The 18,537-nt window shown below is 30.8% G+C and overlaps 2 protein-coding genes across 2 annotated transcripts; one reads left to right on the forward strand and one right to left on the reverse strand.

The window, feature by feature from the left end:
* The first annotated feature begins 670 nt into the window (after positions 1-670).
* Positions 671-2,453, forward strand: LOC145833090 (protein disulfide-isomerase-like). Its single transcript, XM_082940289.1, has 2 exons — positions 671-2,233; positions 2,343-2,453. Exons 1-2 carry the CDS (start codon positions 671-673, stop codon positions 2,451-2,453), a joined length of 1,674 nt encoding a protein of 557 aa, XP_082796415.1.
* An 11,896-nt stretch (positions 2,454-14,349) lies between these two features.
* On the reverse strand, positions 14,350-15,981 carry LOC145833091 (protein disulfide-isomerase-like). The gene is made up of 2 exons (XM_082940290.1): positions 14,599-15,981; positions 14,350-14,448 (listed from the first exon to the last, which is right to left on the reverse strand). Exons 1-2 carry the CDS (start codon positions 15,979-15,981, stop codon positions 14,350-14,352), a joined length of 1,482 nt encoding a protein of 493 aa, XP_082796416.1.
* Positions 15,982-18,537: the final 2,556 nt, after the last annotated feature.

The raw sequence follows: 18,537 nt of genomic DNA on the forward strand, positions 1-18,537 counted from the left end.
TGGTATTTTTGTTAGCTTCCCACTGTGGAAATTTAGTGGGATTTGGTACTTTTATATTGTTGTTTATTGTGCTAGAATAGGAGGTGGTAATACTTTTAGTCGGCGGGCTAGATGTGGAAAACTTATTTCTTAGTTGGCTAAACTTGATTTAATTCTAAAAAGTTACTCAATTACATTTCAACAAACCTTTTTGTAACTTTATCTACTTTAGATTTAAAATCTCCCTTATATCTTAACTTTTTTAACTATTTCAGTAATTAATAATGTGCAAATGATTATTTTTTATTTACTACTAGGTTTAGGTTACAAAAAGAATTTACGACCTTTTCAAGCACATATAATAAAATAGTAAACTGCACATAACAATGATGCTTATCTGTAATATTGTTTAAAATCTTATTTATCCATGGAAATCTAAAAAAAAAACTAAAAAACTACTTATTCGAAAATTTAAGCTTATAAATGTATAGTTAGACTAAATTACTTTTAATTTAAAAAAATTGAATTAAATTCATGTAATGAGTCAAAAAAAAAAAAAATAAATCAAAAAGTTTAGGTAAATATATTTTTAATTTTAATCTTAACATTTCAGTAAATCAAACAATATTTTTTAGTTAAGGCAAATGACTATAAAATATTTCAGTAAAAATTAAAATTATTGAAACTTAACATGCCAAAAATAAAACGAAGAAGGAAAACAAGGCCAGTGAAACAGTCTGACTCTGATTCCAGCAGCTCGGAAGACGAAAGACCAGTAGAAACCAACAACCAGGAAGAAAAACAACCAAGCTCAGCCTTATCCGACTTCTTTAAAACCTTGAAAATTTTCATTCTTTTCATGCTGTTTTTGATGTTGCTGGGGTTTTCAGTGATAGTTCTGTATTCCTTATGGCCCGCCAGAACGCCAGCACCGGAACCGGTCGTCGACGAAAGCAACGTGCTGATCCTGACGGACGACAACTTCGAGCGGGCGGTCAGGGAAAACCCCCGCATGCTCGTGCAGTTCTACGTCCCGTGGTCCGACCTCTGCAAGCGGTACAAGCCCCTCTACGCCAAGGTGGCCGACTACTTCGCGGAAGACGACACGCCGAACATCACCATCGCCAAGATCAACGCCAACAAGAACCAGGTGGCGGCGGAAAAGTACCTGCGAAACTTTCCGGACGAAGCCTACCCGAGCATGAAGTTTTTCAGGAGCGGCAAGGTTATAAGCTACCAGCACAAGGGCGATTTCGTCGAAGCTCTGGAGGACCTTTCAGGTCCGGCGGTCGCGCGGGTTGAGAGCGAAGAGCAGCTCGAGGGTATGAAGAAAGATTTTCCTTTTTTCTTGTTGGGACACTTTACCAGCGGTTTGAACGAGGAATACGAAAGTGTGGCTGAAAGGTTGCTGGCTGTTTACAAAACAGCAACCGTCTTCAACGTCGGCAACGCGGAACTCGCTGAGAAACTGGCTCTGGAAAGCGGCAAAGTTGCTCTTTTCAAAAACGTCAAAGGGCGCGTTGACTATGAAGGTCCTCTAGTCGAGAGCGATCTCGTAAACTTTATATACAAGCACAGCCTGCCCAACCTTTCCGAGTTCAACGACGATACCGCCGCTGAGTTGTTCGAAAACAACACCAACTTGAAACACGCCATGGTCTTTGTTTCAAAAGATGCTGAGGACTTTGAGGAGGTCGTTGCAGCTGTGGAAAAAGCCGCGGAGGCGATGAAGGGTTCCGAACTGGTGTTTTCTTTTGCCGACGTCAACAACGACAAAGTTCGGGGTTACGCCAAGTACTTCAAGCTGGACGTGGGCCGAACACCCTCTTTCAGGATTTTCCGCTTTGAAAAAAGCACCGTGAAAAAGTACAGACCGGACGTTGGCGAACTTACAACGGACTCGGTGGTGGACCTCAGCAAGAAAGTTCTCGCCGGAAACGCAGAAGAGTTCTTTGTTTCCGAGGATGTTCCTGAAGACTGGAACGAAGGCCCGGTTAAGGTTCTCGTCGGCAAAAACTTCAAGGAAGTGGCTTATGACGAGAACAAAAAGGTCTTTGTGCATTTTTACTACCCCGGATCGCAGAACAACTACTTCGAGCCCATCGTGAAGCAGTTGGGAGAAAAGTACAACGATAGTGATGACGTCGTCGTTGCCAAAATGGACTATTCTTCAAACGACGCGGACGATTTTGTGGTGGAAAGCGCTTTCGTGTTGTTCCAGAGCGGACCGGAAGGCAGCGCTGTTGTTTACCAGGTAGGTTTTTTATGAGCAAAATAACAAATGAAGTTTTTTCTTGATAAAACTTAGTTGTCATTCTTAAGATTGACTAGTTAACATAACTTCTAAACACTTATTTTTTCAGCATCCACCAAACGCAGTAAAGGATCAAAATGCCGAAATGTTGGCAAAGTTTGTGGAACTCAACGGTGACGTAGATGAGTTTCATCGACAGTACCGTGAAGGTAGAAAATAAAATGACACTGCTGAACAAGAACTTTAAATAATATCTAGGTGTTATTTATGTATCGTTTTTCGCACAATTACTATATTGGAAATAAATTTTGTATTCGTTTTATTCTTATTGTTTTTAAATCAAAGTTTAATAACTCTTAGTAGCTATTATTAACTTAGAATAGCAGTATAACTATACTAGCATACTAGAAGTAGCTCTTAGTATTTTAATACTAGTAGTTTTAAGTTGTCACATTAGAGATACTTTTAGAACTTTGCTTAAAATTATCCAACAAGTAGTCAAAGTTTTACATCTAAAATAGCATAAAATAAGAATATTTTAGGGTTGCAAAAAACCTGAAATCCTGGATAAACCTGGAGCTTAGGATAATTTGAACAAAAATAACTAAAAAACCTGGAGTTTAAACAGTTTTACATATTAAGTAGTAAAATTTCGATTTGACACAAAAAATCTACTGTATAGATCTAAAATTGTTTGTCAATGCTTATACTCTAACATAGCTTATACTTGCAGGCTTGCAAAAAACCTTGAAATTTGGAAAAACCTAGAACTTGAGAAAACTTCAAATAAACCTGGAATTTTGAACAAAAATAACTAAAAACCTTGAATTTTTACAATTTTTACATGTTAAGTTGTAAAATTTTGATTTGACACAAAAAAACTATTGTAAAAAAAATTATTCATCATCAAAATAATTTTTATTAAAAAAACATATTTAAAATAGCTCTTAGATATATTTCAACGTCGTTATACTATATAACATAGTTTTTTACTTTAAACTTAATTTTAAACTAGAAATAGATCCTATGCTTGTAATATTAAAAATCTTGAAAAAACTTTTAAAACCTGGATAAAAGTTGCCAAAAACATTTGAAAACGCTGTACTTGGCATTAAGTCTTTCACATGTCATTATTCGATTTTTACAAACTTCTTTTATAATTAAAATACTACCTTATACTACTTTTATATAAACTCTGGATGCCCGCAGCTTAGCATTATCAAAGAAATGCTTTATTTTTCTAGCAAAATGCAAATAAAGCTAATAGTTTTTATTTGAGCATGATCATACAGCAAAACAAACCTAAACAATTGTATTTTATGCACTTGGCTGGCAAACGGTGATTAACTGTTTTAGTGACTGAATAATTTAAATTCCAGCTAATAATATTGAATATATTTTGGTTTCTTCTAATCAAAACTGCTTTTGTTTTTTTTGTGCCTCAAGTGTTTTAGTAACTACAAAAGTTTAAATGTGGCCGATTTTTGTTAAGTTTCTCTTCGAAAATCGATTTAATTACTTTTTGTTTTTGAGTAAATATTTATTCATAAGTTAATCTACATTGCTATGCAAAAAGTTTTGAAAATTTTTCAGTTTTTCTTTTTGAAGGATTGCAATTAGTATAAGTAAAGTTAAGGTTCTTTGAGAAACACAATTGTTTTGAAAATTTACTAATATGAAATCAATTAATTATATTTGAATAAACTGCATTAATGTTTAACAAAAACCTATATCAAATGGAACAAACTAATCAAACTTCATCAAAGTTTTCTATGGTTATAGTCACGGATTTTGAGACTTAGTTCCACTTAAACATAAGTTAGCAAACTGCAACTCGCCGGCTAAACACGATTTACTTAAAAGCTAAAACCATACTTTTTATGAAACAGAAAAAGTAATTTTGGTAAAACTTAAGTTTGGTTTAAATCTACCGTAATTGATCTTTATTAGCGCTTTATGATTTTTTAGCATGTAAAAGTTTTTAGTTTAATTAATTTTATACTTATTATCGGTGGTGTTGCGTGGTCTTTTTATTACTGAGTGCAGAGAATTTTTCTATAGTAGTTGGAGAATTTTTGTAAAAATATTTTTTTCAAAGAAAATCAAATTAACTATAAAAAAAAGTTATTATTACAATAAATTACACTTCTTTAATAATTATAACTAACTTTTATCAAATATAAACTTTTTTGGCCCTGTTCGAGTTGCCCCTGCTCGAGTTCAACTTGTCACTGTCTACCTTATTGTTCTAATGTTGTAGTGAGTTTTTACGCAAGTACTTTATTCTCAATTCACATGGTGCTGCAGTTCAATCAGTGTAAGCATTAAGCTATTCAAAAAGTTTTGTATTAAAAATTTGTTTACTCTTAAAATGCAGCTGACACAGAAGCTTTCAGCTCCATCTCATCGAATATTTGAAGTTTGAGTGTAATAATTCAAAAGACGAACAAATTTTTCAAATAAGTTCAATGTAAAAAGCAAAAACATAAATTAGTAGTACTTTTTCTTTCCATTTTTGACTAGGCGGAATAGCAGTTCGAGCGTTTCGCCTTTGTTAATTACTACTTTTACATTAAAAAAAACAGCTGGAATAACTTGCAAACAGTTTGCATAAATCGCAAACCATTTGCATATTTGCAGAGTCAGCAAAAAAAGAAGATTTTTTTTATGTTGGTTTGAATTTTAAGCAATAGAAACTTGTTTTTGATATATTTATTATATGTTTGGATAAAAGTATAAACTAAATTAAATGTGAAAAAACTTTTCTAATTCAGCAAAATTGCGAATGGTTTGCAAGTTTTTCAAGCTGACCTATTAAAACAACTGCCAACCGCGAAAAACCTTTTCTATACAGTAAAGCCCGCGACAAATTTTTCTAGAATAATCTTTTAAAACTTTAGAAAGGCTGTCGACCGTTGCTAAACATTGCTTCAGATGTTATAAAAAATAATAAAAACTAAAATATCTCCTTTTAAAAAAACTTTTTTTTTTCTGTAGTTATTCTTTTTTAATGATATGATGAATATTTAACAACCAATGTAAATATTTTACGAAAAGCTAGAACGAAAGCCTTAAGAACTTTATCAGAAATGGAAAAATGGTTTACAAATAATGAGAACATATAATCAAGTAAGGACATTCAGAGCGGAAATCTTGGTAAAGTTCGACCATTTTAGTCCTTTGCTCAAATAAAAAATTGCTACCACTAGAAAAGCTAAAGAGGACTGTATTGCAAAATTACAAACTAATAAAAATCGTACTACGTCAAGGTGATGAAGCTTTGGCACCAAAAAATGAGTTTGTGATTAGATCTGGTTGACTTTATGTGTGTAGTTTTTCAACCTGACCTTTTTGCTTATACTTTTCCTGCAGACGGGGTGACTTTCTAGCACGCTTATGCTTAGGACCCTCTGCAGGTAGCTTTTCATTTATATTACTTAAGTTGGACATACTTAAGGTAAAGTTCTTTTGTGCTAATTTATACTTATCAGTGGATTTTATCTCTAAATACATAAAGCTATTTTAGACTACTTTATACAATTATCAAGACAGTTTAGAACAGGGTTTCTCAAACTCATTTACTAAATCGCCCCCTTTTCGGAAATTTGGAAAAAAAAATCGCCCCCATGATTTTATACAGTAATTTTCCTCTTGAGTACGCACTTTTTAGCCAAAAAAGTTGTTTTTGAAATGTAATTTAGACTGCTACTTCTTAGGCACGCACTTTTGGGCTGTGTTCAAAGTAATTTACAGGACTTGAGAAAATAACTTGCAGTTATTTTATTATAAGCCTGATAAAGTGTTTTAAAATACTTAGTTATTAAAATGCCTTATGTATTCTGTAATCATTTTTCCCAAATATGAATTGTTTTGAAACTAATGAACCCTTTAGGTTAGTGGTGGACAACTTTTTTTTGTCAGCATGTCATATTTACTAAAAAATCCTTTATCGTGTCGACTTGTTAAAAAAATGTACGTGCGGGCTGCGTTATTTCAAAAACTAATATGTAAGAAACTTAAAATACTCGAGCAAAATTGAAATAAAATTATCTAGTATTATTCTAGGAAGTGCTATTGTGAACTGAAAACCAAATTGAAAGCGTATTAAAAAATGTTAAGTATCAAAAAACTACATTTTTTTGTTTTGCACAAGCAGTTTTCTAGTTACTTAGCGGTCCGAAATTTGATAGGATTTGGACAATACGTTACCCATCTGAAATTTTAAGTGAAACCTGACATCATAATAATCTCTGATAAAACGAATTTCAGACATTTAGCAGTTGATGCTAAATAACTTATTTAAGCCGCAAAATATAATTTAGTTATTGTGATTATCAGATACATATAATAGTAACAAATTTGCATATACAATACCCGAAAACGGGTCAAAATTGTACGAAGACTAAATTTCATGAGGTTACTAAATTGCACGAGGGGACTAAATTTCATGAGAACAAAATTGCACATGTGCACAAAATTGCACGAAGTCAACTTTGCACCAATGGTCAATTTTGCACGAGTTACATTTATGCATGAGAGTAAAAAGAAAAAAAAAAAAACGCAGACAAAAAAAATTAGATTAATAAAAAAACAACAAGATTAAAAAAAAAGAAAATTTAATTTAAAAAAAAATCTACTTTTGCAAAATAGTCTACTCGTACAAAAGTGTCTCCGTCCAATTTTATCCGCTCGTGCAATTTTGTACGCTCGTCCAAATTTGACAGCTACCCACACTACCTATACTTAAAATTTTTGATTACCATGTGAGTACATGATAATCAAAAGTTCCTTTTTTTAATTTAGTAGTGCAAGCTCAAATACAAAATATTGATTTCAAAACGTAACTTACAAAATATATCTTAGTTGATTACGACAACTTTTTTATTCTGTTAAAAAATTGACTTTAATATATTTTCATTTTTTAGTCTAGCTAAGTGAATGTTCACAAAACAATTGGAAGTATCATGAGTAATAGTTTATAATAGATAACATAGATTTTTACAAACAATTTATGACCCCAAAAGCATATATGTCAGGTTATGAAATGGTGAGAGGGATTCTATCCATCTATGACCTATGTAGTTGTTAAATGAGAAAAGATATGAATATAAAAATTAATTTACTTGAATATAGTAGTCCTAAGCACTTATTTTTTATTTTACTTATACAAAATGAATTTTTTATATTTAAGTTTTACCTCCGGGTCAAATATTCAATAGCAAGCTATAATTAGTTAAATAGCAAGCTAAAAAGTAAACATTTTATGACTGCCCAAAATTTTAATATCGACCCTTTACTAATTATTGCACCCGAATTACTAAAATCGTCCCCAGGGGGGGGGGCTACCGACCCCTTGGTTTAGATATTATATCTACAATTCGTAATACCTATTTAAAGCATAAGTATTTGACCAAAATATTAGAGTGTGCAGTACATTGAGAACCCTGTGAGTATGATGCACAAAATTTTTGTGAAATTATTTTTGCTTTATTTTTTCACAGTTTGTGCGAATTTGTAGGAATTGTGAGTATACTTGTAAGAAAAACGGTTCGTTAAAAAATCTGGAATTTTGTTATTTTTGTAGGCAAGCAATGTTTTTATTATTATCAAAACTTAGTTTTTAGATTTTTCCACAATAATGGCTTATACTTTTATTATAACTTTATGTTAATCGTTATTATATCTGAATCAAAAATACACAACTTTGGGTGCTTTTTGATTGTACTTAATAGAAACCGTTAAGCTGTTTATATTTTCTTAGCAGTAAAATGCCGTAAGTCAATAAAGTAAATCTTTTAACAAAAGCAGTTGGTTTAACTATGTTTATTATATTTTTAGTAGTAATTTATACAAGTGTTTTTTAGTTTGGTAGTTTATTATCAACATAACAGTGTTTTATTCCTATATTGGGATATAGGAGATCATCAGTTGTTATAAACAAATCTGATAAAGTTTTTGAACAAAATAAATGGAAGTTATGTAAAAGTATAAAGTTAAACATAATGAAGACTAAAGTTTTGAACTTGTTGTTTAACAAAAATAAAACTTAATAATACTAATCTTAAAAATACAAACTACAGTAGATTGCAACATTCAACTATCAAATCACAGTAGATCGCAACGGTACTACTATCACATTACAGTAAATCGCAATAATACAACTGTCACATCACAGTCGACAACAATGTTACAATTATCACATCACAGTAAACAGCAATGTTACAACTATCACATCACTGTAGATAGCAATAGTACAACTATCACATCATAGTAGACAACAATGTTACAACTACCACATCACAGTAAACAGCAATGTTACAAATATCACATCACAGTAGATAACAATGTTACAACTATCACATCACAGTAGACAACAATGTTACAACTATCACATCACAGTAAACAGCAATAATACAACTATCACATCACAGTAGATAGCAATAGTACAACTATCACATCACAGTAAACAGCAATAGTACAACTATCACATCACAGTATAAAGCAACAGTAAAACTATCACAGTAAATTGCAACGATACAAGTACGTTGATAAAAATTATTTGAAAAGTTACTTAGAGTAATGGTTTTCAAATGGTTACTTCAAATTGGTAAAAACATATAGAAAAAACATTTATGTAAATGTAGGATAACTCTAAATAGTACTGAGTCTTTTGAAGAGTTCCTTCAGAAGTTAATTTTTTAAATAATTAAATAACAGAGATGTGATAATTGTAGCTCCATATGGTTGCGGACGACAGTTATATATATTTGTAAACTTACAGTTGGTCTATGTATAAATTTGAAAAATTTTCAAGTTACAGGTTATGATTATATCAATTGTTGTAATGTGTTGATTACTACATAAAAAAACTAGGTTGTTTTGAATATTTGAAAAAATAAAATTATCTATTATTAATTTAAGTTAAAGCTTTTATGATATATCTAAAAACAATGGTTTGTCAAACACTAATTAAGTGTTAGACCTTTTTTGCACTAAATTCATTTTAAGTTTTATTTTAAAGATTGTGAGAATATTAGTTAAATTTTAAATCAATCCTATTTATTTTATAGAATTGCTTCAAAACTTGGTCTAAATTATAAAACACTTAAGATGTACCAGTTGTAGTGCTGCGGTCTACTGTGATGTAACAACTTCATTGTTTGCAATCTACTGTGATGTGCTGGTTGTATTGTTGCGATCTACTGTGATCGTTGTATTGATGCAATCTACTGTGATTTGATAGTTGTAATGTTGCGATCTACTGTGATGTGATAGTTGTATTATTGCAATCTACTGTGATCGTTGTATTGTTGCGGTCTACTGTGATTTGATAGTTGTACCTTTGCGGTCTACTGTGATGTGATAGTTGTATTATTGCAATCTACTGTGATGTGATAGTTGTGTTGTTGCAATCTACTGTGATGTGATAGTTGTGTTGTTGCAAGCTTCTGTGATGTAAAAGTTGTTTTTTGAAATCATAACTTGAAACTTCTAGATATTACACTAGATATTCCGGAGTTCATAGTGAAAAGCAAGAAAAAAAGGTCTTAAGCTTATTTTATGGCAGTTTTGAAACACTTATACATATATTACAGGAAAACTCAGAAACTTAGGGGGTTATAAATTACAAAAGGAGAGTCACAAGACCATAATTTGCAACTTACACTAGATATTTTGGAGTTGACGATGACGAGCAAAAAAAAAGCTTTTACGCATATTTAATGGTAGTTTTCTGAGAAGTCTTGTCGGAAAGGGCTATACCATTTTAAAATTCTTTAAAGAGGGCCTTTTGGAAACAAAATTGACAACCCTACTTTAAACTGAAAATTAAAGTAAAATTATCAAAACTTGCGGATAGTAAGCTTTAAGCTTGTTTTTCGGCAAATGAAAATCCAGGTTTTTGATTTGAAGACTTTTATCAAGTTTTTTTTACCCGTTAGTTAGATGTAAAAGTTTGGAGAAAATCGATTGTTTGTTTATTTGCATACGAGATTTTAAAATCAAGCACTTTGAATTATTAATGAAGTTAAAACTAAAAAATTAAGGTTTTTTTTAAGTTTTAAAATAACACTATAGTAAATAAGATTTTTGAAAAAAAGAATGTGTTTAAAAGATTTATGGTCCAAGGATACGGATGCACGAAAAGATCTCTTGGTTATGGATTCGCAAACTTTAAAAAACCAAGATGAGCTAATATGAAAACACAACAGTCTTCATTTAAATAAATAAAATCTGTTTTAACTTGCAAAATAAGTAATTTTCATAATTTGACCATGACTTAAACATAGTAGTTTTAAAATTTTCAGTTCAGGGTTTCCCATTTTTTTTTCAAAGGGCCGCCTCTAAAGAAATTAAAAAAGCTATGGCCTTCTCCAACAAGATACCTAAAAAAACTACCACTAAGGACGCCTAAAGCTTTTTTTCTTCATCATCAACTCTAAGATATCTAGCGTAAGTTCAATTTATGGCCTCATAGTTCCCCTGTTGTCCCTTTACTACTCACGCTCCCCTTTGACCCCTTTGCTGCTGTCGGCTCCCTAAAATTCTGTAATGACCCACTTTGGGAATCCCTGTTCTATAACAACAAAAGCATTTTAATTTTTTAGTCAAAGTTATTTTAAACAACAATTTTAAGATGAATATCAAAACTCAGAAGCGACACCTATTATTTTTTACCTAGTAAAAAAGAATTATCTAGATATGTACCAGGGGCGTAGCGTGGGGAGGACGCTGGCGCATGCGCGCCACCCAAAAAAAAAAAAATGTAAAAAAAAGAATGTAATATCTTTATCCTTTATAGTTTATTTTTTCTGCTTAATTTGCCTTTTTTTAACTATGTTTATCTAGTATTCAAAAAGTTAAACAAAATTTTGAATACCGATTAGTGACAAGTTAGGAAAGTACATGTTATTACTCAATATACTGATTCGGTGCGTAATTGCAAATGCGCACCGATGTTGATGAAAAACTCCATAAGGAAAAATTTTATAAGTTTATTAACTTCATAAGAATTTAGACTCAAAAAGCACGCAATTAATATAGCGCACCGCTGTAGTATAACCTTATGGCATATTATTTTTCTACAAAAATTTTACAAAAATACGTCACGCTTAAAGAAAAATTAAACAATTTTACAATTTTTTTTTATGTTACATTGTTAAGACTACTGCTAGCTTTCTGAACTTTATTTTTGTAAACATACAAGATAAGCTAGTCGGCCAATGAGAAATAAACTTTGTTTGAGATTTTTATTTTAAACAAATACAATCAAATGAATTAAATTTAAAAAGTATACTTTTAACTATTTTACAAAGTTGTAATAAACTGTAATAACAGTTATAAAGTTGGTCTATTTTAACTTCTGTGTAACTTTATTAAAATTATGTGCAATGAGGTGTTGTTATCACTGTTGTATTGTATATTAAAGAGATTGATATTTTTTTCTTAAATAAAACATATACTTTCGTTTTATTGAATATATTAATTTTTAAAGATATTAAGTTTACTAAATGTAATAAGAACAATTTTTATTTAGTAAGTTTACATATTTGCAAGTATAAGTAATTCTAATGAAATTTATACTTTTATTTAATTGTTTAATTTTGTAATATATAAATATTTTTTAAAACAGTTAACGAACTTATTTTACTTAAAAAACTTATTTCAATTATATTACTTATAAAAAGTTTTTTTATAGCTAATTATAAAAGTTTTAATTTAGAGGATTTTTTGAGAAAAAAGTTTGCGCACCCCCTAACCAAAATACCACGCTACGCTATAGATATGTACCAAAACTGATCTAAGTTTATTTTAACTTAAATGTATGCTGCTAATAGTTGTTTTTAATTAGTAAAATTTAATGTTTACAACACCTGTAGTAGTTTTAATTATGACTATTCAAAAATGACTAATTCATTGTTGTTGAATCTTACAACTTATGAAAAATATTTTTTTAAGAAATAATATAAACAACTATTTCACGAATAAAACAGCTTTTATTTAGTTTCGATGTTAATAATAAAAGTTTTTTTTTAATTCAATTTTTTTTACCAGGTGTAAGTATCATCGTGTAATAAACACTTTTTGGAAGTTTTATTTTCCCGTTGACGCAATAAAGATTGAAACACCTGTTCATATAGATGTCTTTTTAACCATGGTGACGAAATAACACTTTATTTTTAATTTTGAAACAAAATAAGTAAGACTCAAACCACGTATACTTCTAAAGCAACAAAGTATTCTTTGGTACAGGGTCGGCAAACTGCGGTCCGCGAGCTCGTTCTTTTTTTGAATGGAATGCGGCCCCCTTATCAAAACTATATTTTTAATTGTTTTTTATTTAGTGAAAACGTTGTAGTTGATTAGCTTTGTTTTAACTCCCTGAGTAATATCTTAAAGCAATCGAAAACTCCACTGCTTAGACTTAGAAATTTTTAAAAGAAAAATTAGCCTTCTAGCAGTGTTTTTTTTTCTCAGTCTAGAAAATAAAATACTTCTTGCGATTGCAACTGAACTACAACGAGGTTTAAAAAGTACTTTGGTTGAGTTAGTAATTTATTAAAAACTTTTCAAATAAATTAATTAAACGCAAATGCTTTCTATTGTGTTCAAAATTAATGCACAGTAATTTACTTACAGGGCAATTTTTTACGTACAAGGTATTTTTTTAACCATTTATTTGAACCTACCTTTTTTATAGATATTTTATCACAATAAATTAATTTGAGTGTACACAGAAACATTTGAAACAATATGATAGTAAGAAAAGAAGGTATATAAGATTTTTTTTTTGGTATTATATATTTGATTTTTTTAAATAAATTTTGTGTGCGTTTAAAACTAGTTCCAATACACATAAATATACACAGACGCTCATTTTTGGAACCACTTTTTTAGTGTTACTTAGTTTAGATTAAGTCTAATTTAAGTATAACTTTTTTATTATATATTGTTTTTCACTTTAAATATATTCATGTGTGCAACGACAAAAATAAAACAAAATAAGACTATGAAATAACGTAAAAAAAATTTATTTAGAAAATATTTCAAAAACTTTCATTAAATTTTCTGTAAACACTATATAGATTTTTATGCACACTAAAGTGTACAAATGCTTAAATCCAATTTTTTAACGTATGCTTAAGTTAGATTAAGTGTAACTTGAGCTTAGTTTTTATTCTAATTGTTTTTCACCTTGTTTTATATTTAAATCTGTACAGAAACATTTAAAATAATAAAGGAATATGAATTTTATTTTTTAGTTTTATTTTCATGATTTTAAATAATCTTTCTCTGCGAATTAAATTAATTCCAATGCATCGCCACTAATATACACGTATGCTCTTGTTTGTACCTACGTTATGTATTAGGGATGTTAAATTAATAACATAAGTAATGATTCCTAAACTGAAGAAATTATTTAAACAAATATTAGTAGAAACACATCGATAAAAATTAGTAAACTATTAACTTTTTAACTTTTCTGTGTTGTATTTTGTAAAAAATTGTTTATCTCATGTAGTTGTACTCAAGGCTTGTTCGAAACAACTAAACGTTTTTTTTTATTTTTAATCAGTTTTGTGTTACTCTTAAGCCTAAACAAGGGTGCGAAACAAAAGTACCAGAGTTGTTGTTAGGAATTATAGTCAGGCAGTTAAGTTTTATAAACTTTGTAAATCTCTGTTAAGTTTAAATAACAATAAAAAATACAGTCAATTATAATTAATAAAAATTGAAATAAAGTTGTCCAGCCGTATAAAAAATAGGTAATAAAAACTTGTAAGATTCAAGAGACTAAACGTTTAACTTAACCTTACTTGAGTATCTTTAGTTATTATATAATGATATTTCATTCAACACAGTTTTGAAGATAGCTCTTGAAAGAATATACACATTATTTGTTACCTATTTAGTACGAGAATAAAACTAATGATGAAACCAGATTAAATTAAGCTAGCTAAATTATGTTAAGTAAACTAATAATCCACAATAGATAACTTTATTTTTTTATTTCTGTAAAATTTATTTCTACAATGTTGAAAACTTAGTATATAAGTGATCAATAAAAGATGTCTAAAAATAAAAGTTCTCCCTAGCTGTTTTTTATGACAAACTTTTTAATTGTAATGTTTGAGGAAAGCGTCTACATCGCCGTTCAGTTCCAAAAACTTTGAGAACATCTCGACATCAGCATCTCCTTTGGCATTTTCAGGATGCTGAAAAAATTGTGAATACTTTTAATATTTAAAAACTATAGGTTAGCAAAACTTAGAAATTTTAAACACTTCTACTTTTTCTTTCAATTACCTATTGCAAACTTAAGAAATAATCTTAAATAGAAACACTTAGTTCATTTAAAAACTTACTTGATAACCGACGCCTTTTCCTCCTTTGCCGCTCAGGAACAACGTAAACGCGTCTTTCACCGCGAAATCTCCCGCGTCGTTCAAAGAGTAGTCCATCTTCGCAATGATGACGTCATCGCTGTTTTCGTACTTTTCTCCCAGCTCCTCCCAAGTCGGTCCGAACTCTTTCTCCTGCTCCGTGCCGGGCATGTTGAACCACACGAAGACTTTTTTGTCCTGGTCGTTGGTCACTTCCTTGAAGATTTTGCCGACGAGAACCTTGACCGGGCCTTCGTTCCAGTTTTCGGAAAATTCCTCGGAAACAATAAAGTTTTTAGCTTTGCCGGCGAGAACTTTTTTGCCGAGCTCCACCATCGAGTCGGCGGTGACCTTTTCCGTTTTAAATTTTTTCACTGATTCGTTTTCAGAGTAGTAAACTCTGAAAGCAGGCACGCGGGTCACATCGAGCTTAGAGTCTCGCGCGTAAAATTCAACTAGTTCGTCTTTCAAATCACCAAAGGAAAATATCAACTCGGAATCTTTCATTCTTTCAGCCGCTTCCTTCACATCTTCCATCACGGACTCGTAGTCTTCAGAGTCTTTTGAAATAAAAACCGTGGCGTGCTTCGCCTTGGGATTGCCTAGAACCAGCTCTTCGGCGGTGAACTCGTTGAACTCCGAAAGAAGAGGCAGCTTGTGTTTGAATAAAAGGTTCAAGTAGTTTTTCTGGAACAAAAACCAAGAGAGGTCGGCTGCGTTCATTGCGCCTTTGAAGTCGTCGCGTTCTTTGCCGCGGAAAAGCGCGACTTTGCCGCTCTCCAGCCCCATTTTTTCAGCGAGTTCCGGTTTGTTAACGCTGAAGAAGGTGGATTCTCCTGCGACCGGGGAAACATTTTCCGCCACGCTCATGTAAGCCTCGTTGACTTGGTCAGGGAAAAACCCCATCATGAAGACGGGAAAATTTTCTTTGATCCTTTCGAGCTCGGCTTCGCTCTCAATTCGACCGACTGCCGGTTGACACATGACTTTCAGCTTTTCAACAAAAACTTCGGCAGGATCGCCCCTGTACTGGTAATCCACAACCCGACCGTTTTTGAAAAACTTCAACGTTGGGTACACCTCTATCTGGTGCTTCCGAGCCGCCCGTCTATGACGAATGACGTCGATTTTCGCGATGGTCACCTTCTGCGAGGCTTCCTCTTCCTGGGCGAAATGATCCGCCACCTCCGCGTAAACCGGCTCCAGTTGCTTGCAGTGGCCGCACCCGGGAGCGTAGAAGTCTACGAGCATGCGCGGGTTGTCACTGACCGCCTGGTCGAAATTGGCGTCCGTCAGGACCATGACGTTGCCGTCGTAGGTAATTTCATGTTTCGCGGCAAAATAGGACGCGCCAAAAGGGTACATAAAAACTGCCAAAAGCCCCAATGAAGCTAAAAGAGCAAAAAAGTCAAACACGATGGATTTCGCTTTTTTGTCTTTTCTTTTTTTAGTTTTAGCTCGTTTTTTGTCTTTCCGCTTTCTAGTTTTAGCTCGTTTTTATCCTCCTGGCTGTAAGACTCAAGTGGAGTTTTCTTGGCTTTTTTTGACTTTTTTCTTTGTGTTAATTCAGACATATTTAATTTAAATATGTGGTTTAATACCTCTTTTAAATAAACTAATATAACTAAAAATAATACTATATTTTAGACATCATATTGTATTAAGTAAAAATTTTTATCAATTAAAAACAAATTTTAATCAATAATAAAAAATTCAAAACTTACAAATAAAGGTACTAACTTACAAAATATTTGTTATTCTGCTATTTTCACTCTACTTACAGCTAGTTTTTAAGCTGAGTTTAAATTTGCAACGGACAAAATGACCTCAATCATTAACTTACTCTATTTTAACCTATTTACCACAGAATTTATAAATGCATGCAATATCGCTCATAAAGTGGTAATTTTTGCTATCCGAGGGCGATATTTAGTAAGACAGTGAAAAAGTAAATTGGAAATTAGCTAGTGAAGGTGCGATATCTAACAAACGGATGCAATACTTTTTTCTAAACTTCGGTCAAGAGACTGTATATGAAAATAATTCTGAGAAACCCTTAATCTTGTATAACTAGAACTTAATTGCAAACCATAGTTAATAACAAAAAAAAGCTGTTTTACACAATTATGTTATAAATTGTCAAACTTATGACGTTATTTATTTCTATAGGCTCTATACCAAACTCAAAAACTCTCTCAAAAAGATTTTAAAATGAATACTAGTAGAACAGTGTTATGTTTGCAATAAGTTACTTGTTCAACATTTATAATGACTTTAAATCTAAACCATGATTTCCCAAAGATTGCGATATTAGTTTTGGCAGTTTGAGGCAATAACTAAAAAAAACTATTAAATTATTAAAAAAACATAAACTAGCAAAAGAGCGATATCTGATACATGAAGCAGATTATATTTTAGATTTTTGTCTAATCTAGTTTTTGGTAAAACTTGATCTACCATTTTGGAGACAACTTGTACTACGAAATAATTTCTACTAAAATATATCTTTTATAAAACAATCTACTAGTTGTAAATAAGTTTATTTGACTTAATTTTTAGAATGCTATATATTTTAACTTTCTATATGTTTTATTATAGCCTTAAACCAAAACTTAACTCACATAGCCTCATACAAAACTGAAAACCTTAATCACCGAATGAATAAATTTTTTTTAATTGGCTAGCTACATAAAACTTTAAAATTTCTAACATACTTTTTATTCAAAATTTGGAACCAAATTATTTAAAATAATCAAAGCAAAAATATGCAATAAGCAGCCGTGTAAAGTTGCTTGTTGAATTAAGAAAATTTGTTGTTTATTATTGAACATGCAAAAATAATGATAAAATAAACGTATCAACTTTATCTAAAGCTTTAGTCACGCTAAAATACTAAAAGCTACCAAAACTACATATTTCTACTTTTTATTTTGTAAATATAAACTCACACTAATTTTCTTAAGGTGGTATAAAGTAGCTGGTTTTAATTACAAACATTTTAATCTGTTCATTCCTGAGATCAATTAAAACTATTTTTACTACATTTTTATAGTAGCATTCTGGAACAACAATTCTTTAGCTAACATGTTGACGAATGCAGACTTAATATAAAGTACTGTGATTAATTATACAATAAGATACACAAGATACACAATTTCAGTAAAACTAAATATATTTCGTGCAATTCTCATCAGTAGAGTACAAAGCTAAGAAGTAAAAAGATTTTACAAACTTATATAGCAACCAAGTAATCAAATAATAATTAATTAATCAAGAGAATAAACGAAAAAGTCAATTAGTAAAAGTTAAAATCATTTAAGTTAACTTACGTTATAATTGATCTACATTAAAACTAAACGAAATAAAATGATTACAATCCTTGTAATTATTTTATTTAGTTTAGTTTTAATGTAGATCAATTATAACGTAAGTTAACTTAAATGATTTCAACTGTTACTAATTGCTTTTGTCTTTTATTATTCTTTTGATTACTTTATGATTACTTAATTATTTGGTTACTATACAAGTTTGTAAAATCTTTTCACTTTTTAGCTTTGTACTCTACTAATGAGAGTTGCTCGAAATATGTTTAGTTTTACTGAAATTGTGTGTATTGTATATCTTATTGTATAATTACTAGTAACTTATGTTCCAATACTGTGTTTAATGTTTAAAAGTTCTCAGCAGAAGCTTTTAAATTATTATTTTTATTAATTAAAATCCTGCTGCTTGAAATCTGTAAATACTAAACACAGTGGTTTTTATCAAGTCTGGACAAAGTGTAAATATTAGTTATCTACCGGATTGATAAAATTGATAAACGGCCGAAACCGAACATTTTTCATTTATTTAGGATCAAAATCTTTTTATGAAATTCTGTTCTAGCCGGACGATAATTATTCTAAAATAAGGGTAAATTTG

This window comes from Thalia democratica, chromosome 4 (genome assembly GCF_965202585.1).
Source record: "Thalia democratica chromosome 4, ktThaDemo2.hap1.1, whole genome shotgun sequence".
Classification (NCBI taxonomy): domain Eukaryota; kingdom Metazoa; phylum Chordata; class Thaliacea; order Salpida; family Salpidae; genus Thalia; species Thalia democratica.